The sequence below is a fragment of the Quercus robur genome, chromosome 9 (genome assembly GCF_932294415.1).
Source record: "Quercus robur chromosome 9, dhQueRobu3.1, whole genome shotgun sequence".
In the NCBI taxonomy this organism is placed as follows: Eukaryota; Viridiplantae; Streptophyta; class Magnoliopsida; order Fagales; family Fagaceae; genus Quercus; species Quercus robur.
Genome location: NC_065542.1, coordinates 28,522,426 through 28,546,611, shown reverse-complemented (window position 1 = coordinate 28,546,611; position 24,186 = coordinate 28,522,426). Strand labels below are relative to the sequence as shown.

General features: G+C 35.9%; 3 protein-coding genes across 5 annotated transcripts; 2 read left to right on the top strand and 1 right to left on the bottom strand.

Annotated features, from left to right (window-relative positions):
- Nucleotides 1-2,182: 2,182 nt before the first annotated feature.
- LOC126700351 (F-box protein SKIP23-like) lies at nt 2,183-5,175 on the top strand. Its single transcript, XM_050398452.1, has 3 exons — nt 2,183-2,350; nt 3,533-3,652; nt 3,756-5,175. The coding sequence occupies exon 3, from the start codon at nt 3,757-3,759 to the stop codon at nt 5,062-5,064; it is 1,308 nt and encodes a 435-aa protein (XP_050254409.1). The 5' UTR covers nt 2,183-2,350; nt 3,533-3,652; nt 3,756; the 3' UTR covers nt 5,065-5,175.
- A 1,216-nt stretch (nt 5,176-6,391) lies between these two features.
- LOC126700350 (uncharacterized) lies at nt 6,392-12,435 on the bottom strand. Of its 3 annotated transcripts, none has more exons than XM_050398449.1 (8): nt 12,155-12,434; nt 11,837-12,008; nt 10,736-10,949; nt 8,894-9,060; nt 8,246-8,370; nt 7,979-8,039; nt 7,314-7,362; nt 6,392-6,739 (listed from the first exon to the last, which is right to left on the bottom strand). In XM_050398449.1, the coding sequence occupies exons 2-8, from the start codon at nt 11,999-12,001 to the stop codon at nt 6,666-6,668; spliced, it is 855 nt and encodes a 284-aa protein (XP_050254406.1). In that variant the 5' UTR covers nt 12,002-12,008; nt 12,155-12,434; the 3' UTR covers nt 6,392-6,665. The 3 variants fall into 3 exon arrangements, with proteins under 3 accessions (XP_050254406.1, XP_050254407.1, XP_050254408.1); XM_050398450.1 differs by having other exon boundaries at nt 10,736-10,919; XM_050398451.1 differs by lacking the exon at nt 7,314-7,362 and having other exon boundaries at nt 12,155-12,435.
- Nucleotides 12,436-14,925: 2,490 nt separating this feature from the next.
- Nucleotides 14,926-16,791, top strand: LOC126700928 (uncharacterized). Its single transcript, XM_050399092.1, has one exon. It carries the CDS (start codon nt 14,926-14,928, stop codon nt 16,789-16,791), a length of 1,866 nt encoding a protein of 621 aa, XP_050255049.1.
- Nucleotides 16,792-24,186: the final 7,395 nt, after the last annotated feature.

The following is a 24,186-nucleotide window of genomic DNA, read 5'->3' as shown; positions in this document are numbered from 1 at the left end:
ACCAGGCGCCTTTCCCAGGCAAATGAAGAGACATCGGCATTTATGAAGGGCAAAGCTGGGCAAGCCGTGATGTAAGTCTGGCATCATCAAAACCCTCCTCTCCGACCAAGGGGTCGGACAGCAGGATTTTGAGAAGCTAATGTGGGGTCAGAGAATTTATGACCCCGGCCCACTTTATATTAAGGCCCAAGGCCCAAGCCGAGGAGATATATTGCGAGGACACACAATGAAAGTCCAAAAAGGCCTAAGGATATGGCCGAAGACGATCTTGTGCTCGGCATCCCATAATGCCCCTAAAAGAAAGGGTGAGCACAGTGCAGGAGCGGCCCAAGTAAAAGGCTGCCAATACTGTAATAAAGAACTCTGTGCCTGACAGGTCCATACTCTTCACCATGCTCTTCAGCTTTTACAACCACCCCCAACCACTCTAGGTATGGGTTGATAGGACAAGTCTCAACCCTAGAAAGTTAAGCTTACACGTGGATACTGGAGAGAAGGCAAAGGCTAGTATAAAAAGGAAAGAGAAACAATACAGAAGGAGGGGACAAATCGTCTCCCGAACCATGAAGTCCTAAAAAAAGGAGGATAATAAGAGTACAAAACTCCATAAACTCCTTAGACGAAGTTCAATGACCGGAACCACCCAAGCCGCGCCGGGAGAAGGTCTAGTCAGATACGCCAAGTTCTCTCTCATGAAAATTATCATGAAAATCACGACTAACCGCTGTCTGGTGACCAAGACCTAGCCTTTCAAACTCACGCTCTACAAATTATATTGTTTGGGCTTTTAACGTACGAACCCAATACCATCTTAGGGTCGTTACAAATTGAGTCCTTTCAAAAACTATTACTTCCACCAGAGAAACTAATATAACTATATATTTTGAAATTTTATCCATTAAGTTGTATATTTTTTATATTCTTAACACATATGTCAAATTTCGTACTAATCGATCCATAAACTTATTTTTATACAAAATTTTAGATTACAATAATTTGAAATTTACATATTTAATTAATGACATTATTGATCTTAGATCTTTTGGAAATTTCGCAAACATAAAGAATACAAGAAAAAAAAATGTAATCCAACAATTAACTTTATCAAAATTCACATAATATATAAATATATATATTAAGTGGAGTTATAGTCATTAACTACAACAAAATTTGTAGTAAAACTTTGTCCTAATATATATATATATATATATATATATATATATATATATAATATAGCTATTTTATACTAAAACTAATAGTTAAAAGTTTTATAGTTCAACTATTACATTTTACGTTCAGGTATTTCCAATAAAACCCAAAGTCATATATTATTAAAAAAAATACCTATAACTACTAAATATTTTTGGGGAGATAGTGATATAATATTGTGAAACAAGAATCCAAAAAGTTTTGTAATTCAACATATCACGTTCTTGTTTCCAACCAAGACAATCCATGTTCAAATCATTTCCCAGCTTTCAGGCTTCATTTGGGAGTTCATAATGGAATGGAATGATCATAAGAGAATATAATGGAATTAAATAACCTTGTTTAGATGCTTAAAATAAAGAAATTAAAGAGAATGAAAATGAACTGAATGTTAGTACCTTTGTTTGGGAATAACATAGAAAGAATGGAATGAAATCATTTTATGACAATATTACTATTAGACATTTATTTTAAAATAAAGAGTTGGATATACAAGGATATTTTGGAAGTTTTAGTAGAAAAAATATTAAATCTAATTTTATTCTCTCCAATTCCTCTCAATTTCAGGAGGAATAAAAATTTGAAATTGTAAAGAAATAGAGAGGAATGGATATTCCCTTCTATCCATTCAATTCCCTCTATTAGAACTCTCAAACAAGATAATGAAAGAATATTCTAAAATTATTCATTTCATTTAATTTCTTCCTCACAAATAAAGTTTTAAAATAATTCTAATTTAAAATAAAATAAAATAATAAAATTAAAAAAATTTATTTAAAAAAAAAAAAAAACCAAACACACTGGGGCAATGATATATAACAGATTTTTTTTTTTTTTTTAAATGGGAGATTTTTATTATTATTACTATTTGATAAGAGAGGGAACAAGTTATTCCTAACTGAGTTTGGAAGTTGGACCAGCATCAGTCAGTGTTAAGAAAAAGCAGAATGAGTAATAAATATCTATACATATAATATTAACGAGTAGTTGGTTGTCTTTTGAAGTCACTGAAGGCAGTCTAGCACTGTATAGTTTCTTTGTCTCTACCACTCTCTCTCTTTTTCTTCACAAACGCGACATAGTCGGTCGGTCGGTTGGTTGTTCTCTCACTCAGTCAGCCAGTCAGTCAGTCAGACATCAGGTACTTTTTCAGCTCTAAAATATCTGTTTGTGCACAACTTCATGATTCTCTCTTATGTTAAATTTCATATGCTTTTCTTGATTAATTTCCTTTTAATTTCAGTCATTTTTCTTTCTTTCTTTCTTTTTTTGAAAATGAATTCCAGTGATTTATTTTGTCCTTGTTTGGTTCATCAAACTTCTTAAAATTGGAGCTGTCTTTTATTTTTTCCTTTTTTTTTTCAAGAAATGAGCTGACCCTTTTGGGGTTCAATCTGATATCCGGTGTGTGGTTTTGATTTTTGATTGAATTTGATTTTCTGGGGTTGTCTATTTATGGGTTTTAGATAGTTGGTTTTTCTCATCGATGATATATGAAATTCGATATTGGTTTTCCTTTTTTGCTTTCGTTCTTTTGAATTATTATCTTCATTAACAAAAGGTACTATGAAATTCCTTAATTGGGTATCCGTGTCTTTGTTCAAATTCATAAACACCAGAAATTGATATAATTCAAAATTTTGACAATATTTCTCATGATTTTAAGTTCGACTTCCCCGCAGATATGCTGAAATGGTCTTTATTACATTGAAATTTCCTGAGCTTTTTTGTATTGTTTGACTGAAACCTTGTATCAACTGATGATTATATAAAAGGAAAATGCTAAAGCTACAAAATTTTTACAAACTGTTAATGTAGTGAGTGATTATTGGTACATAAAAAAGTGATGTCAGTAGTAGGTCCAAATGAAAACCAGAATAATTGGCCACAGTAACAGTTTGTAAAAATGTTGTAAATAGTTTGGTATTGTTCGTAATATTTTATTCTCCTGCATTTTAAGTTCAGTTTAAGGTACCTCAATTTGCTCAGTTTGAGATGATTTTTAGATGCATTTCTATAAATTTTGAATGAGATTAATACTGATCCTTCATTTAGGTTTTGGTTCATAGGATCTTGAGTGCAAAACTTCTTTCGCAGGTCTGTGCTAACTTTAGAATTACTATGTTTTTTGTACTCATAAAAGAGGTTATGTAATTGCATTCCTTGAGGAAGAAAGAAAAAGATTATTTTAGCCGTTACCACATAGCAACCTTCATCATAAGATTATGTTAAGCTCAATGTTAGATGAATTATTTGTAGCAGTGTTTATAATGAAATTATGCATATGATAAAAGATATGATGAAATTATTTCTGATCCAACAGGTATAATTCTAATATTAGTCATGATTGAAGAAGTAATCTAGCTTTTCAAGAAAACTAAAGAAAGTATTGGTACGGCAGAAAATTGATCTTAAAAACAGTTGGGACTTTTGAGTTGGCAAGGTAATCTTTAATATGTTGTTGAAAGCCAATCCTCATTCTTGTTCTTACACTTTTTTTTTTTCCTAAATTAGTTTTCCTCTCTTCTTGCCTTTTTGATTTTCAGCATGCGATTTAAGTACACAGTTGGCAAGGTTGATTGGGCTAATCTTCCAAAGGAACTTTTGACCACCATAGCTAAACATTTGACTTTCTTGGAAGATGTCATTAGCTTTAGTGTTGTCTGTAAGTCATGGCAATTGGCTGTTGCTTTAGAGAGGCCCTCTTTGCCTCCCAAGTTTCCAGTACTGATGCTTATACAAATAAAAGATAAACAAGGTGGAGGCAATGAAGACAAGGAGAATATGCAAATCCAGAAATCCTTCACACTTATTTCACGAGGACTTTTCGTTTCACTAGAGAAGGAAAAGAGAACAAGCACAAGTGAGAGTTGCACACTGCGTTTTGAGTCCCATGTTTGCAGGCTTAATTTCATAAAAGCTGCTTACAAAAGATGCTTAGGATCAAAATTTGGATGGTTACTAACTTTAAGTGTGGATTCACAAATTAGCCTCTTGCATCCCTTCTCAAGACATCAACTTCAGCTTCCTCCTAATCCTAACTTTGATGATCTGGTTGATCCTCATCACCCTGCTTTTAGTGAGCTCTTTGATCCTAACATGACTCGCAATCCTGAAGATTTCAGTGACACCTTCATACGGAAAGCTGTTCTATCATCAAATCCCTGGAAGAACTCAACTTGCAACGACCATGAAGTAAGTGACTTTGTAATAATGGCAATCTTCTCAGAAGCTTGTATATTGGCAATTGCAAGACCAGGAGACAGGGTTTGGACCAAAGTGCAAGTACCCTCTCATTATTATTATGACACCATATACCATAAGGACAAATTTTATGCTGTTGATTGCAAAGGTGCATTGGTTGTTTTCGAATTTTTTCGTGACCAGAGTCCAAGAGGTACTGTTATTGCACCAGGTCCTCAAGGAATGATTGATTCTTTCATAAAGTATCTTGTTGAATCTTCAGGTGATCTTTTGCTTGTTTCAAGGGCTCGCACAAAATGTGTTCGTAGGACTAAATATGATGTTAGAATTGAGGAGCCTCCCTATTGGACGTATAGGTTCAAAATTTTTAAGCTGGAAGAATGTACTCAGGTGGGAAGTGAATACAAGTACAATTGGATTGAATTGAACAACTTGGGCAGCAAGACACTGTTTGTAGGTACTTCATCTGTGTCTTTAAATGCATCAGACAGTAGGGGAAGCTGCCAAGCCAACTGCATATACTTCACAGATGACTTTAAATACGGACACGGACATGACATGGGTGTCTTTAATGTGGAAAATGGAACTGTTGAACACCATTTTCTCAACAAACCCTCTACTTACTCTTCTGTTCCTTTTTGGTATCTATAATCTTTTATAGAGAGAATATGTTTATTGGCATATGTGAATTCGTTCTCCCTTATTAGAAATATAACAGCTACTAAAACTGATGAGTCAATTATACCAAGAATGTTGCATAAATTCGATAGTAGGTGTATATTATGTCAAATAAGGAAATTTTTTTTTTTTATATAAATTTGATAGTTGGGGGATTTAACCGTAGATGTCATATTTGGAAATATCAAGACATGTCTTATTTGGAAATATCAAGAGGTGCTTGTATGTTATGGCAAATGAGAATTTTTTTTTTTTTTTTAATTAAATTCAATAGTTGAGGGATTTAAAGCCCTAGATGACTTATTTGGAAATATCAAGAGATGTTAAACAATTAAATCACAACTACAAGGCTCTTGGAAACTAAGATTAAAATTCAAAATTTCCAAACAGTTTTAAGGATAAGTGATAGTTTATTGTTGAATAAGAGCAAGTGATCTATTTCTAGGGTAATATCATATGTACCACTAGAGCCTTGAAGAGCAAGTGAGCTTGAGTTCTTATCATCACATCTCTACTCTATCTCACATTTAATATTAATTACGTTTGTTTAGACAAAAATTAACTTTTGAAAAATATTTTTTACATTTCTGGGTGTTCGGTGACTGAAATTGCTGGTCAACTTGAAAATAATTTCCGATTAACTTTTTTTTTTATATATATACAATTTCTGGTTAACTATAAAATAGAGGAACCTTGGGCATAAAATATATTACGCTTTTATTTGTGACTCTCACATTTTACGCCTCACTCAAAACTCATTATTCCAAGCTCCATCCACCACCCCTAACTGTTAGCAGCCTAAGCACCACCCTTTACTGAAGTCGCTAGTCTCTGATATTTTGTCGGTGCTACGAGCCACTAAATACCGTTGTTGACTGTCACAATTTTTTTTTTTTTTTTTAATCTAAACTTCACTTTTTTATTATGTGTTTGGGATGAAAAAACATGAGAAAATAATAGAAAATATATTTTCAAGAATGCAACAAAATTAAATATTTTCCCAAACATTTTTAGAATCGCAACCAAACACTTTTAAAAAAATTCCAAAAAATATTTTCTGTTGAAACAAAAGCAGCCAAAATTTCTCTACTACCTCCCATTTAATACTAACAAATTAGTGGCCAAAGATAGAAAATTGACTTCAATTTTCAGCCTTTTATTAGTTCCTCTTCTACAAGTCTATCAATTAAAGATGTTATATTAATGTTGTTGCGGGAAAATCTCGAGAAGTTGGGCGTCACTAACGAGGAAAAAGCTTCTTTTTTCTTTTTTCTTTTTTCTTTTTTCTTTTTTGAGACAATTATTTTGAAACGCTGCATCAGCGTAAATAAACCCATCATTGCAGAGTTAAAAGTCACCAACAATTGTTCATACAAAAAAAAAAAAAAAAAACAGTCATCAACAATTGAATCGATGGCCCCCTACATGCTCAATCACTAGGTGAGAAGATTACATGAAATAATAAAGAAAAACAACACCTTTCAGCTAGGACTTTACAACTGTTATTTAATATAAATGTATAGGATCTTCTGTAGATTTCTTTTTTTTAATCCAATCATTCAATGCATTCTCACTTAACGCCCCTTTGAATTCTTCTCAGTCTCTAACGAGGTAAACGTGAAGTTCCCGGAAAACATAGCTTCTTTGTCTGCAAATCCAAATTCTACAACTTTGTCAAAGCTGAAATACTAGGAAGCATAATGGTGAAGAACCTAATGTATTATACCTAAATTGTACCATGGTGAAAACATCCAACACGTTTGTGCAATACAAATAGAGTCAAATATCAAACATTTCAAGTGCCTAATACGAAACAGATTTACATATACATAGACATGACAAAGTTTGTATGTGTTTGTGTTGTGTTAGTGAGTGCTTGCACTTGAGTATGCTTTGTCACCAAAATTGCTCCAAACAGGACATTCTTAAAACCTGGAACCAGGTCAAGTTGGTTGCTCAACAAGTTAAGCCATCCTATCTAGAGAACAATTCAGCAAGCTGTATTCTTCTGGTATCCAAACTGTCCCCCAACTACTCTTATTTTCCCTTTATAAGAACGGGATTCTTCCTTGTTTGCATTGCCAGTGCAATGCATCTACTACTTGAGCCAACTCAAGAATTTGCATATATTCCTGTACTTTTGATTTGATATACCAACAAATATTTATCCCCAAGAGCTTAAAACGGTACACATTAAGAAGATTAAAAAAGGGGTACACTACCGGTTAAGGACAGGCAGCTAACTTCCCGGCGAGCATACCTTGCCATTGCCTGATACATTAAAATATTTAGTGGTGTTAAGCAATCAATATAGGAGAGAAAAAGGCTGGAGGATTTTAAAATTTTCTCAAACACCTCTTTACACCGAGAAACATGTATACAATGCAAGACAAAATACACAACCAACATGAAAGGCATAACAGCTCCGCCTACCAACTTCTCTCCATGTTTTTTTCTTTGTAATCAGTGACCACTACAGTTTTCCAATGTGGCACAGAAATACTGATTTCGTTACTGTTCATGTTCCCAAAAAATCAAAAAGGACACTTCTAACCATCTTAAACTTCAAGAATAACAAATTTCATTTGGTGCATCTCTCAATAAATACAATAAACCAAGATTTCACATCTTGCATTTGTGGAGAAGCCTAGAAATGAAAAATTCCTTGCCATGTCCGTTTAGGACAGCAATATACAGGGGACATGCCTGCATATATTTATGTAGCGTTTCAAGAAGAAAACAAAAAAAAACAAAATTTAATTTCAGATATGTGGGAGACAGTCCCTACACAACAACCAGGAAGGAATATATATATATATATATATATATTCCAATTTTCCTGGTCACCATCACAGATTCACAGTAATAAAAGTAAAAGAGAACATGCCTGGACTGTCTGTGATGCAGCATCATTTGGTGGCAATGAACCATCATCAGAAAAGATATTCCTGCACACAATCAACACAAGTGGCAAGTGTTAAGAAGAGCAAATTTAGCATCTAACATCAGAAATGGTGTCTCTTCAGCAGCCCATTGGCTTTCAATAGCTACTGCACAGTTAAGCAATAGTATTAATTTACAATCAACAGATTCAACACTGTTATAATAAATAGATAAGTAAGTGATGGCAGAACCAAGTGCTAATGAGTCTAACCTCCATATCACATTTGATAGCTCATTCTGTTTAGCCTCTGGAAGAATTGCAGAATCATAGGCAACAATGTTTCCATAGAATATTTTCTCCAAATCCTTCATCCATCTATGCAACAGTAAGTTAACCTGCAGTTTAAAACATATATATCAATATGCACGTATCACAAATGCAATGCCTTTTCAACAATTAAGTTCATTTATATTGTTATGTACAAGACATAATAAAGGCTCAGTTATGATCCCCATAAATATTCTGCCTCCAGAGCTCTCTACCAATGCAAGCATAAAAACTATCAGCCCCAAGACTAACAACCGAACTGCAACAGCACTCTCACAAAGGAAAATAGATGTTAATATCATACCATGTTTTGATCTGTCAAATCTTAGATGCCAAGAGCTAACGAGATTCTTTCTAAACAACTCCTTATGGTTTTTGAAAGCATACAAATGTTAAACACGGATAGTTATGACAATCTTTTTTCTTTTTCTTTTTTTTGAGAAGAATAGTTATGACAATCTGATCATTGTCTTTATTTTCAATTTTGAAAAGATCTACTTTACATGAAGAATAATTCAATTACAATGAAAATATAATCAACAAAAGCAATAAAGTGCGAACAATATTAAAGATGAAAATTTTATAACACACCCCAGCCTTTGAAACTCTCATCTCCACATCGTGATTGTAAATCTCATACAAGTACTGCCCAAGTTCAACACCTTCCTTTCCCTCTTGTTTCAAGCGGCGTAAGCAAAGCCACATATGAAGTACAAGCAAAGAGAATGTTGTTTTGAATGTTTTCTCCAAGTTAAATACTGCATGAGAAAGAGAAGAGTTTAAATTAGACACTACAAAATTGTAACATAGTTATCAGGAATTAAATGTGGATTCTGGATAAAATATGATAACGACATTCTCCATAAATTCAAATTTAGCATAACAAGGGCTTTGAGTTTTTGTTCTAGTTCTTTTTTTTCAACTGTGCCTATGTTGTTCACAGCCGGTCCAAAGCCCAGAAAAGGAGGGAGGTTGTGATAGGTTGAGGGCCAGCGTAAAGACTCTATTATGAATGAATTCACCATAGCCAACTCCAAAAAAATGTGGGACTAAGGCTTTGTTATTGTTATTTTTTTTTTTTTTCAGATTTGCAAAGCAGAGCATGCATAAATCAAAATATCTCGTTAGTATATAATAGCAAATTCATAGTTAAGAAGAATCAAGTCCTTTATGAGCAAAGATCTTATTTTCACAGTTCTATTCCCTTTCTTTCCTATGCAGGGCTATATGCGAAAGTGACTTGCAGTACAATTTCCTAAATCCCTCTTTTACTTGCAGCAGAATGACAAAGTCTACAACCATAAACCGAGTTTACAAAATAGATTGGCTGTTCACAAATGTGTAGGGGCGTATGTGTGTGTTTGCTATGTATGTATGTATGTATGTATAAATGCGCTTTTGAGAGTCAGGGCGTAGGCATGTGCTATAAGCAGACGACAACCCCCAAAAAGAAAAAAGAAGAAACAAAGACTGAAAATATTGATTGGGCCATTGCCAAGCAGACATATTGCTGTTGTCTGGAGCTGTGAATCTATGATGACTTAAAACTGTAAAAATCCATGCCTTAATTTAACATGGGATGCCGTGGAAGGAAGAAAACAATTGTATATCACTGGGCCTTGGCAAGGGTAGAAAAAGGGGTGGTAGGGGTAGACTAGACCTTAAATTCAAATCATACCAATCAAAGTGAAAAATAAATAAATAAGGATAGAGAGAGGGGAAAAAGATACATGGATGTGTTCTTTAAAGGAGACCGTTTGTAACAAAAGTAAAGTGAGACTATATTTGCCCAATGTACTGGTGAACATTAGGCTAACATCTGTGAACAAGGGAAATTACAAACACAACATATACACATGCATTTGGCTAACACCTGCTAAAGTGAGTAGAGCAAGCTGTCTAAGGTAACTGTATCAAGGGGACCATCCTAGTCCTTCAAAGAAAGCCATTTTTTGATAGCTACAAGGGATCATCAATCAAGAAGGACTTCGGACACTGCAAATGATTTTACTTGCTGGCATGTGAAACAAGACTGGAACCAAGGCCAAAGACTGGAACTCTAGCAACAGGACCAGAGGGAACCTTTTCATAGAATAGTATTGGCAGGGCTGGTAAACCAACATTTGCCTACCATTTGCCCAAAATGTACAGTAGGAGATACAAAATTCAACCACGAAACTATTCTGTGCAACAACATAATTTGTTTTCATTTCCTTATAAACCAATGACATTGATTTGTTTAGCAAAAGGAGTTTATTTATTATGGCAAATGCAGACAATTACAAGATACTAGTCCATCCTTCAAAGTGCCTTGAACAGGGCAGGGAGCGACCAAAAAAACCAAAGAGAAAGAATAGGAAAGGGAAAATAAAAAATAAAAGAAAAAATTTAATGATATTCTTATCATAAGCAATAACATGAGGGAGGATTCACCTTCATAAATGAGAGGTTTATCAACTTGTGAAATGATTCTCTTGTATACCACATTTGCCCCTCGAATAGACTGGCTTTGTTTACTATAAAACAGCAACAGCTTGAAGATAGTATGCTTAATGCCCTCATACTTTGGTTCTTCAACTCTCAGGGGAGAGTCCGCGGCCAAAGCCAATGAACAGGGCTTAGACCAAAACATTTTATTTAAATTAATCTGTTGGATATAGTTACTCTAACCTTCAGTAACAAGCTAAGCAAGAAGAATGACATTAAAAGCATGAATTGATATGCGTAGTAGCAATACATGTTAGCATACGATATTTGAAATAAAATGACATTTTTAGGGAAGAAACTTCAAGTTGTCTGCATAGACACATCAGATATTACGATTTTCCAGATTCTCATAGATAATAAATCCAAAAGGAAAGAGGGAAAGAGGAAAAGATATATGGGTTATGGAAAACAAAAGGCAACAACAGTAACTTTCTGAAAAACAATTCCAGAATATATTTGTTTTTTCAAATGATTAACAAATAATTATAAAATATATCATTGGGATTACAGCAATTCCAGTGGTATGAAAGGCTCAAGGTGCATTGAGCACAACAGACTTTAAGAACATTGTAAACCTCATGAAACAACAAAATTTTTTTGATAAGATCTTGAAAGAACAAACTAGTGGCTACAAAAATTAATCACATGCAAAGAGGCTATTCTGAATGTTCAGCACAATACGGTACGGTAGCCACCAGGATAAATGAGACACACAAGAGCCACACACAGGCACAAGATAGATTTAGCCAGAGACCTTAGTCCATATGAACTAGCTAACCAATGAGTCTAATGAGATGAGCTACACATTGATAGAGCTTAAACCCGAAACAGGAAAAATTTACAGCTTCAAAAAGTAGTACGCTATAGATACATGGCATTCTACACTCCCAACATAACCATGATCATAAGAGCTAATCTTTCAAACACAGGAAAATTAAAAAGAAAAAAAGAATGCAAATGACAACAACAATTACTTAAATTCCAATACATAGCAGATATATATTATTGACCAAAAAAAAAAAAAAAAATTAGGTTCTTAAACCATACCGAAGGTTGATTCGGGAAACCTTTTTGAACCGAATCGACAGCAGCAACCTTGGCATAGCTTCGGTGCAAAACAACATTGGAGCAGTCATTTCCGTACTTCAAGTTGCTTTGCAACCCAGCTCTTGAAAGATTAGCAATGGCTCGGCTCCACCTTGGCAACATCATGAATTCCCTACAACAAAGATTCGAACAAACATTGCTTCAAACACAGTCAGTACATCAACAACAAACGTGAAGAATCTATTCTGAACAGAAAATAAAAAAAAAAAAATCAAAAATTGAAAAAAAAATAATAATAATACGTATAAGACGATTTACCTAGTGTGGATTGTGGTTGAAAATGATTTTCGAAAGTGTTTGCGAAATAGAATGATTTGGTTATAATAATATTAAACGGTTAAACCCTACTACTTCTTCTACTACTAGGCTGAGAGTGAAGGAGTTAACGATTCTAATTTCTAACGGAAAAGTGAAGTGAAGTGAAGTGACGGATCGGGATCCACGTAATCGAATTCTCAGCCACTTCCGTTCCGTCCATTTTTTTAGCTTTCGTTTTACACCAGGAGAAAAAATTATTCGGTGCGGACAATATCAGCCATGTCCGATGGTCCTCCACCATGTGTTTTAATTTGATCACTCAGTTTAGGTTAAAAGACCAAAATACCCCTGGGCACAGTCCCACTTTACTTCTCTTCTGCGGTGGTCACGTTGGGCTGGAGATTGTAGGAAACTAGCATTAAAAAACTAACTATTCAGTTAGTTCGCCCCGTTTGTAAACAATTTGTGTTTGTAACAACTCGAGCCTTAGAGGCTCAATTTAGGCCCTCTAAATCAAGCCTCTAAGCCTCGGTTTACCTGGGTTGGCATGCCAAAATTCCACGTGGAGTACACGAGGAAATCGAGTGTCTGAGACTCGATTTCCACATGGAGTCCACGTGGAAATCGAGTCCATGAGACTCGATTTCTACGTGTTCTCCACATAAAAATCGAGTCTATGAGACTCGGTTTACTAAAAGTAAAACCAAGTCTCAGAGACTCGATTTTCACACTTACAGACCCCCCCCATCACACGTCTTGGTGATGTTCATGTTTTTTGTCTCTTTTGGGCGTGTAGAGAATATCTGACCAGCCAGGCATTGGTCATGTCTGTGTTGGGTGATTGGTCATGTCCATTTTTATGTTTATTTTGAATGTGCAAAGTTTGTCTAAAAGCTTATAAAGAAAAGTCTTTGGGCGTGTAGAGAATATCTGACCAGCTATGCATTAGTCATGTCATGTCCATTTTTATGGCTATTTTGAATGTGCAAAATCTGACCAGCACTGTTTTGGCATTGGTCATATCCGTGTTTTGTTTTTAGGTGATTGGTCAGTAAAAAAAAACTCTCACACAACCTCACACAACTCTCAGAAAATATTTTGACTGCCTCACACAACTCTCACACCTTCAGCAACTTCTATCACAGAACCTCTCTCAACAACTCTCATAAAACATCATACAACTCTCATAAACTCTCATACATCAGCAGCAAAACATTGCTCCTCTCACTCTCATACAATCTCAGCAGTATATTTGCTCATCCTCATGTCAAGTAAGGGTCTCCTCCTCACTCTCTAGTTGGTTGTTTAGTGTATATAGCTGCTTTAAAAAGTGTTGCTTGCATTGAATTTGTCATGCCATTTCTTGATAAAATATTTGTTTGTATTAAATATTTATATTTGTTTCCTAATAAGATATTTGTTTGTATTAAATATTTATATTTGTTTCCTGATTAGATATTTGTTTGTATTAAATATGTATATTTGTTTCATAATATTAGTTTTTTTTTTTTTGAGTAACTGACCTGGAAGCCCAGGCAGGGCTCCTTATGTATATTAGTTGGTTGTTTAAATATGTATATATATTTATATTTATATATTTATACAACTATATGTTTAAATATTTATATAAATATATTTATATTTATATATTTATACAACTAAATGCAAATATAAATATAAATATATATATATATATATATATTTATATAAATATATAGATTTATATTTATATTTATATATTTATATAAATATAAATATATGTATATATTTATACAACTATATATTTATATTTATATATCTATACAACTATATATTTATATTTATATATCTATACAACTATATATTTATATTTATATATTTATACAAATATATATTTATATATTTATATAAATATATAAATAATAGACATATAAGGAAACAAAAAAGAAACAGGTTCAAAGAATTGTGCAACCTCCAACTTTTATGAAATTCCAACCATGAGAAAGACATTATTGAATACAGTAAAAGCTGTGAAAATAATTGGATCACCGATCCAGTTGCACCTAATTAAGCTGCTGGCATTTTTCCATTTTCTAGATGACATAAAGCTGATGACATATTAGCAGATCCGAAACAAATTTACTGCCATGACGGATTTTTTATTGTATGATTTTTATGATTCAGAGTCAAAATTTGAGTTTGTATATCACATCTAGTATATTTCACTGTATATTAATGCCTTGATTTTCAAATTAGATGATATGTCTAATTTGATTGATCATGATCATATTCACATTAGTGTTTTTTTTTTTTTTTTTTTTTTGTCTGATGAACCCTGCTCTATGTTATTTCATTAATAGTAGTGTGTAATAGGGTATGCCATTAATTACCGTAGCACTGAAATGATGATATTTTTATTTATATTTTTGTTAGAGCTGAGTTTAAAATTTGTAATAGGGGTGAGTTTTGTTTTTAGTTTTTTTATTTGTTTGAGTACGAAATTATAATGATTGAGTGTGTTTGTATGTGATGTGGGGTGAGTATATGCAATTGTTACACTTTTAGATCCCTTGTAATTTTTGTACTTTGAGTAGATAGAAAAAGTTTTGTAATTGATGTTAAATGAAAGAGATAAAATATGTCACTAACATAAATTTCCTTGGCTTGGCTCTCTAATAGGTTCACAATTTTTGAAGAATATTGATATAAATGTATACTTCGGTGGACCCCTTTACAATCCTGAAGGGATTGACGGATTCCCATTTAGAGGGGAGGGTATCGAATGCTACTACATGATGTTACGTCGTAAGTTGAAGACGTTGAATGATTTGAAGAGGAAAATAATGGACGAATTGAAATTGAATCCTGCTTGGTATGACATCAAGATTATTTATCGTTACCCACAAGAAGTCCTTCATGAACGGATAAATTATGGGTATATGGCGATCAAAGAAGATAAACATGTAAAGATGATGTTTAATAGGATCCAGAAAATACCCCAAGTAAATGCTGCTGAGTTGTATGTAAGTTTGGAGGCGCTTGCAGATAACACAATTGAGGTGGTGCAAGAAACAACTACGACTTTACAATTTACAGCCCTAGATGATGGATGCACTACAATAGGAAGGTATACGATGGGAGGGTATACAATGGAAGGGTATACGATGGGAGGTTATACGCTCCCATCTCAAGATCATGTTGCTAATACTAGTGAAACCCTCTATCCTCAAGAGACACATTTAGAGGAGGAAGACGAAAACGAAGATCATGTTGCGAATGATGGTGAAAATGTTGAGGTTGTGGATGAGTACGAAGAGAGGATTGAGCAAGGCGACTTTGAGAACGATGTGGATGAACATGAAGTCGTTCCCAATTTTGAAGAGGAAAATATGGAGCACCATGATGAAGGTGATGCAAATGATGATATTGGTGTCCAGCATAATAGAAATACGACCACTGGCTACAAACCTCCTGCTGAGTCATTCTACTCAAATACTTGGGAAGATATGGTTGATCCTTCACGTCTTCAGATACCATTTGTCTCTACTTGGGAAGATGGGATGCATTTTTCTAAAGGGTTGACTTTTGCAAATAAAGAGGCGGTGAAGCATGCATTGATAATATACGCAGCAAATGATAATAGAAATTTTATAATCCGGAGGTCGACCAAAACGAAATTGTGCACCGCATGTGTTGACGACAACTGCAAGTGGTATGTTGGGCCATACATGAAGACTAAATTCAATGGTATGTGGATGGTCACGTCTTATGTGGGTCCACACACTTGTATACCCTTTGGCCTAAAAAGAGATGGTAGAATGATGGATTCGCATTTTGTTGCATCAGAAATTGTGGGAAAATTGCAAAAAAATCACACTGCACGTATTGATGAGCTGTGGGAGATCATACGTACTAAGTATAATCATGAGCTTTTTTACTATAAAATATGGGACGCAAAACAAAAGGCAATTGCTAAGATATTTGGGGATTGGGAGGAGTCTTACCAAAAGTTGCGAAAGTTGTTGTTGGCATACTTGGATGAGGACTCAGGTACCCAGTACAGCTATCACACCATACCTAGGCCAGACGAAGGTACTGCGTTACTACGCTATGTATATTGGGCATTCGCTCCATGCATTGCTGCATTCCAATATTGCAGGCCAGTGATTAGTATTGACGGGACTCATCTGTATGGTAAATACAAAAGGGTATTGATGATTGCAATGGCAAACGATGCTAACCAAAAGGTTTTGCCTCTCGCCTTCGCTGTTGTGGACAAGAAGTCAGGGGCTAGTTGGGGGTGGTTTTTAGAGTGTCTCAGGACTTCCATAGAGCATGTCATACCTAACGATGGCATTTGTATTATTTCTGACCGACATAAAGGTATCAAATGTGCCATTCGAGAGTGGCCTAGACGTGAGGACGGAAGAGAACAGGTATATCACCGATATTGCCTTCGACATGTTGCTAGCAACTTCAACAAACACTTTGATAACCCGATTCTAAAGGCATTGGCCTTGAAAGCTGGATATGCGAGTAATGAAGCTAAATTTAAGTCCATAATGCAAACCATTAAGGAGGCCGAGATTAATTTACTGAGGGGTGTAGACCCTACTGATACGCGGATTGAACGTTATATAGTTTACAGAAGCGAATAACTGGAATAGTAAAAAAGAAAGAGAGAGGAAAATAATATAAAATTATATAAAAATTTGGGCAGAACCAGATCAACTATTAATGCAACTACAATTATAATCAATCTTGAAATGACATACAACATGCAACAACTTAGCACAACTCCAGTTTAAAGAGAGACAATCTTTAGCAATGTGACTCAATAACAGCTCTGGATACGCATGGGTTTGAAAACTTCCAAAATTTAAAATTTTAAATCAATGTGGAGCATTCAAAACATCCAAAGAATTAAGGAGCATGTAATTAATCGTATTCTTAATTCAAAACTTCAACCCTACCCGGCAAAACTTAATCTTTATTCACCGTTTAGTCTCTTCTGGCATGAACTCTCTTACCTCCATAATACAAATAAATTTGTAAGGTCAAAATATAATTTTGAGGCTCTTATGCCAAATGTCAACCTATTGCAACTTAACTCTATTCTTCAAAACTAGTTACAGAAATAACTCTTACTTGGACTCTATAAGATCCAAATATTCCATTTCATGTGACAAGTTAATATGGGGGGTATAAAAGTGGAGATTGTCATATGGAACCACTCTCACAATCCCCGTCCAAGAGCAACTATGAGCAGTTGGGTCTATTACCCTCCTCAAAAACAAGAAACAATCCTACTTTCTAGATTTCTGATCAATCGGTGACCTCCGAAGGCTAAGTCAGATTCAAAATCTAAGGTCTCTATTTCTGGCAGATAAGTTAATGAATTTTTTTTAGATTAAGAACATACCTTTCTCCCTAGGTGCCAGGGGTATTTATAAGCTTCTAACAAGGTTGGTGACACTAACCCCAATTCCTTCAAGTTAGATTTGGCCAAACCATGCCAGATGCTGGTCCTAACTCTAAACAGTCTGCACCACTTCCCCATGAAGTGGAAGGAACTTACACCAATCCATCCAGTTATATGACTAAGGGGACAGATTGGTGGAATCCCTTTTCGAGGTGATCAAGTATGGAACTATCATTCTACATTTAATGCAAATGAGTGGTGGATTGCAGAGTGGCACCTGGGCCGCGCAACATGCTAGCTGAGGGGATGGGGTGGGTTGGGTTATTGGGCTGCCGTGCTCCAATGGCACTATAGTGTGTGCCAGTTATGTGTTTGATATCAAATAAAATGCATAAATTGATAAATTGCAATTATCTTTTGAAACTGATAACTTTGTATTAACAGTAGTCATCTTCTTCCAACAAGTTTCCTAATATTTGAGGAAACATACCCAGTGAAGCAAAAGAGCCGACTGTTAAAGAGAGAGATGCAATCTTCACTGAGCTGTGTTTGACCTGAACACGATGATGCTTCTGCAGCAATCATACGGACAGCTGCATCTAAACCTTCAAAGCTAGCTATGAAGAGGATAAATCTATAACTTGTGATCTCTATAACAATTCGAAGTACATGAAGAAATGCTTGGGGATTTTTTAGAAAGCCCATGCTGCAGACAAAAAAGGCAAACTCAGTTCAAGAAAGTAAATGGGGCTAATGAAAACATCAACATATCAGTACTATGGTAATAAAATGGTGGCAGTGCAAGACCTATATGCATCAATATATATGGAACTAGTCCATTCAAACAGGAGCAACAAAAATTTAAAAGCTATACCTCCTATAATCAGATAATGATATATTTTGACCCAACTAACAATTTTAACAAAGGAGCTCTGGTAAATAAACTTTATGGAGGCATTTAAAAGAAGTTGAGAACAAAAAAAATTCACATAAAGAACTTGCCTTCCAACAGAGCTCAGCCCAACAAAAATTGGTGGCGTTGACAGTCTTCAGAAAAGTGTGTAAATCAATATGAGCTGAACATAGTTCATCTTTTCTCTGCAGAAAAGGCTAATGACCAAAAAGCAGAGCATAAGCCCAACTTCTGCATGAAGTACAAATTCAAGCAATAAAGATTAATTACCTGAGCCACAGAAGTTGCACCATGCCGTTTTGACAGCTTACTCCGATCAATTGCATCAATAATTGGGTTCTCAAAGTTACTCACCAGTTCATCTTTCGGAGGTTCATATGGAGGCACGTTTTCAAGTTCTGCTTCAGCAGTAGCAAGATAAAGTTAGCTTTAATGATTCTTTGTTACCGAGATTCTTCTTGCAACCTCACGTGTTCCACTTCTTTATATTTCTTTCTAATACCCCCTAGGAAAAAATATAAAGAAATGGAAGACCTGAGGAAGCAAGAAGAATCTCGGAAACATAGAATAATTAAAGCTAACTTTATGTTGCTGCTGCTGAAGCAGAACTTGAAAACATGCCTCCATATGAACCTCCAAAAGATGAACTTGTGAGTAATTTTGAGAACCCAATTATTGATTTATGCCTCAGGTCGTGGGTTATGACGTGAACCCACGACCTGAAGCTTTAAGCCCATTTTGACGAAAATACTTTTCAGTAAAAAAAGATTAGAAACCTATTAGAAATAAGTCATGCCATGGAAAACAACACACCCACGAACCATTTACAAATTTAATTATATGAAGTAACCAACCTCAGTATTAATCCTTGCTTTGGATATGGCATCATCCTTGAGCAACTTCTTCAATACCTGCACAAAGTTCACTAACCATTAGCATCACAAGTTGAAAATCTCTATACACTGCCAATAACCAAAAAACCTCAAAACATAGTCACTTGCCTTACGAAATGGAGAAACTATAAATAAATAGAAGAGCTAAGGAAACAAGAAGAATATTGTCAACAAAGAATCATTAATGCAACAAGTTTGTAGCTGCTGTTGAAACAGAACATGAAGCAAGATAGTTAGTTCTTGTTAATGCATGCACACGGAAGCGGGAATTAAACTTCTTTTCATTAATAACAAGAGAACCATAGATAACCACAAACACATGAATATGTACCTCGAAGATAACAGCAACAAGAATTGTATCATTCACAAGCACATGAATATCTACCTCCAGCTAATGTCTCAACTGTTCCTTTCACCTAGTTCCAATAATGTACATTAAAACCATTTTGGCCACAAAAATAATTTCATGAACTTTTCAACACCAGCTTGAAATGTCCAGTTAAAGGAATAAGGTATCATTTGAGTTACCTTTTTTGAACCATACGCTTTCTCGTGTAATAAGGAGGAGGTCTTGCATGTCCTTCGTCAAATGCCTCGGGCCAAGCGTTGTGTCCATGTTTGTGCCCCCCTGTCCCACAAGGAGGTGCCTTAGATATGCGTTTTGGCCGACCTTCTGCCGCTGCAGCTAACCCAACAGGCTGCTCAGGCTGAACATGGGGTGGGTCAATGGCTGAAGAAGGGTCAGTGGACGTACTGTGGGAAGGTGGGTCCTGTTGCAAGTCAGGAGGGGTTTGATCAATACCCAGGTCAAATGATGGAATAGGTGATAGCTCAGGAAATGACCGTGGGGTGGGTGGACGAATGTCAGACCCAGGACAGGCATGTGGGGTGGGTGGAGGGATGGTGGGACTAAGGGACTCATGTGGAGTGGATAAAGGGATGGTGAGGGTAGGGGATGGATGTGAGGTGGGTGAAGGGATGGTAGGGCTAACGGATGGATGTGGGGTGGGTGAAGGGATGGTGGGGCTAAGGGATGGATGTGCGGTGGATGGAGAGGGATCGAGGGTAGGGACAACCTGAGGGGTAGCAACAGGCGGACGAGAGCAACGTCCGGCAGGAGCTGTGCTCGTGCTTGGCCTCTCAGTAGTGCTTGGCCTCTCAGTAGGCACTACCGCAGGAGTAGCTGCCTCCTCGTTCGGGGCCTCAGGTTCCCGAGGTCGTACACGGCCAATCTCATGCACTGCCTCCAGCACATTAATAATGTCATTGTGGTCCTCCGTGCCCACTGGGTGACGGCGCAACATACGGACATATCCTTCAATCTGCACATGGAAAAACCAAGTATATTAATAATGCAATATCAAAATGAAGAAAGCCAATCAATAGTATAATAAAGGTTGGTTCCAAATTGATACGGCAACTAATAATTGGAAATTATAGGGACACCAAGTGTTACATTGGACTAAATTGAAATTAGCTTTTGTATTAAAGATGTAGTTAGCGGATATCGTGTTCTCAAAAATGCAAATTAAAAATTCAAATGAGGAAAAAAATTAAAAATAATAAAAATGGAAAGAAGAATGTATACCATAACTCTAAAGGCTGAAATACGAGATATGACCTTAGAGCATCCCAAATTAGATTTGTATATGAACAAAGTTCTCTATAAGGTAAATCAACAAGATTGTCTATAAGCAATCTTAAGCAGACAACAATTTAAAAGGGAGGTTTGATGCTAAGCAAACATTGGACCACATAATAAGAGTTCTCTAAACAGTGGTAAACTAAGTAACAAGTACGGTAAGATGTAGAACACATGGAGAAGTTACCATTAGAATGAATCTAGCACCGGGGATATCGATAAACCTTCGAGTTATCCTTGTGAACCAATCGAAGTACTCGTGCTGTAGAGGCATATCACCAAGCACTGCTTGACAACGCCGTTGAAGGCGATGACCCCACTCCGTGATATGCATAACATGTCTCCGCATCCAATCAACACCGACCTTCCCCCTCAAATCAATGGCATGAAGCACCGGGTCCGTGTTAACATGGCAGGGAATTTCTTGGATCATCCCAAATTGCCGAATGACACGATCCGGTGTATGTTTCTCTACTAGATGGAAACATACAAGCGGCACCATTGCCGTCCACACTGCCCTCCCTGCAACGCACCACGGCGGAAGGTTCTCGTATTCATCTTCATATGGCTGCCACACCACCTACAACAGCCCAAAAACAAATATGCAACACATTAGGCAACTATCTTTCTATTTCAAAGTTCAGCAAATATATATCTTGTTCTTGAACATGTTGAACAAAGCATTTTCATACCTGGTTTGGCAACATTAAAGCTATTTGCTCCCGATACTTGTCCCTGAAGACCTAGGCGGGCCTATTTTTCTTGTTTGGGACCCACACCCACCTACAATCAAGAACAGGGGATCAATATCTACAACTTTCCAAGTAAGATAATATTATGATTAAAACTATAATGTAATCAGATATAACTACTAATAGAATCTTATAGAAATTTACTCAATTAATAATATCACTAGAATAAAAAAAGTCCTTATAAAAACAAAGCACATACAAGCCATATGACAATGACAAAATTAGAGTATATTAACGTAATCATATATATTGAAACTCTGTTTAACATTTTTAAATGTTGACATAAATGATTCGTACAACCCTTTTAAATAAAAATAAAAATTTATATTTTAAGTTACATGATTGTAAGCTTAGGTAATGATCACATATTGTAAATGAAGTTACTAAGGTACAGACTTACTTAAGGGACAGTGGACCACGCACTGGAGGACCATAAGCACCCACTGGTGGGCCACGCTCAACTGCCAGGCACAAATAGGGGAATCTGGCCCGCGCCCAATACTGGACCAACAATAAACACCCACCAATCTGACTGGCTTTCTTATCGCTTGCCCTGCATAGCTCTCGGTACAACCATGCAAGGCAAGCACTTCCCCAACTATACCTTCGTGGGTTGCGAAGGTCTTCCAACTGCTGCACCCACATTAGATGCACCCTATCACTGGATTTGTCCATGAAGATTGTGTCCCCCAATAGCGCTAGGATGTAGCATCGTGCATACCTATGCACTTCATCGTCTTCAGCATTAGGCGGTAGTGGATCGGCAACTTGCTCCAAAAGCCGTTTGATGAGAATCCTCTGGCCAGTACGTTCCAGATGGTCTTCATTGGTAGGTCGAAAGCCAAGGTACTCATCGCACACATTCTCCCATTCTTTTTGTGTGCTCCCTGTTATAGCGTCACCATCAACAGGAAGTCCAAGAAGAACCTCCACATCCTGCAATGTGATGGTGACCTCACCCTGCGGCATGTGGAATGTGTGAGTCTCGGGCCGCCATCGCTCCACTAAGGCCGTTATCAGGCAATGATCAATCTCTCTACCCGGAGTCCTGAGAAGTCCCTCCAAACCAAGTGCCTTAATGATGTCAATGACTCGATCGTCCACCATTGGCTCTCGATTGGAGAACTCTTCACTGCGGGTACGACATTTAAGGGACCCTGGATCCTGCACAAAACATAACCATGGATTAACATATGACAGCAAGTTGAGTGCAATAGAAGTTGTTTATAGTATTTATAGCACCCACCATGGATTAACATAACCATGGATTAACATACAACTTATAAACATACTTCTATTTGTTTAAATATCTATTCACTAGAGAATGAAGGTCTTATCAAATAACAGTGAGTTGGTTGGCTTCATGAGCATGTTGGTTGAAATAGTTGTATGTTATTCCATGGTTATGTTTATTGTTAAATCAATTTCTGGACTAGGCTTTCTCTCCCAAAGCAAATCATTAGTTTTTGTTATTAAAATGATACATTTTTCTCCTTCAATAAAAGGAGATTTTGATTTCAATCGATAGGAGATAAAGGATTTTTGGTGGGTGGAAGGTAGACTACATATGTTCTAGTTTACATATTCCCCATTTGAAATTGAAAAAAAGAAAAAGAGAAAGAAAATCTAATTGGTGCAACTAGATGAAAAGAAAATTCAATTTACAATAATTGGGATTGGACTATGAGAGGCCACAGGGCCAAATTGTGAAGAGGTGAAAAGGTCCATTCTCTACACTAGGTCCAAGCCCATACATTTCATTTCATTTTGCAGGTATGAAGGCAGTTTTTGCACACTTTCGTGGCTAATTACTCTCCTTGGACAGATACATTTCATTTTGCTAGCACATAACTGAATAAATAGTAAATACTATAAACAAATGAATTTCTTTAAAATATGATTAAAAAAAAATGAACTATGGAGTTGCATATAGGATAGGTTGGGTTTGGGGTATTTTTCAACCCAACCGATCTCTTAGGATTGAGAAATCTCCAACCCTTGGTAGCTCTAAAAAGAATGCAATGAAAGGTTTGGATTGGACAATCATGATAGGACCATTTTGTCAAACCAAATAGAAAAATTGTGGTTTCATTTAATTATTTAAGTATATTATTCAATAATTTAGTATTATTTACATAATTAGTTTTCATATTGGTGAGATCAGGTTACTCCAGTAAAAAAATTTTGCCAACTCGCACCTAACCCGACCCAAGCTTAAAAAAAAATAGAAAAAACGAAAAACAAAATCAAACACAACCCAATCCATCACCTAATTCAACTCACAAAAAATAACTTGAAATATTGGGTCGATTGGTGGGTTGAATGTACTTCCCTGTCTCTAATATTTATGCATGTGATGGGCTTGTATTGAAAGTGAGCTAAATATCAATTATCAGAGTATCTTGTTTATGAGACCACAGTTTCAACCAAA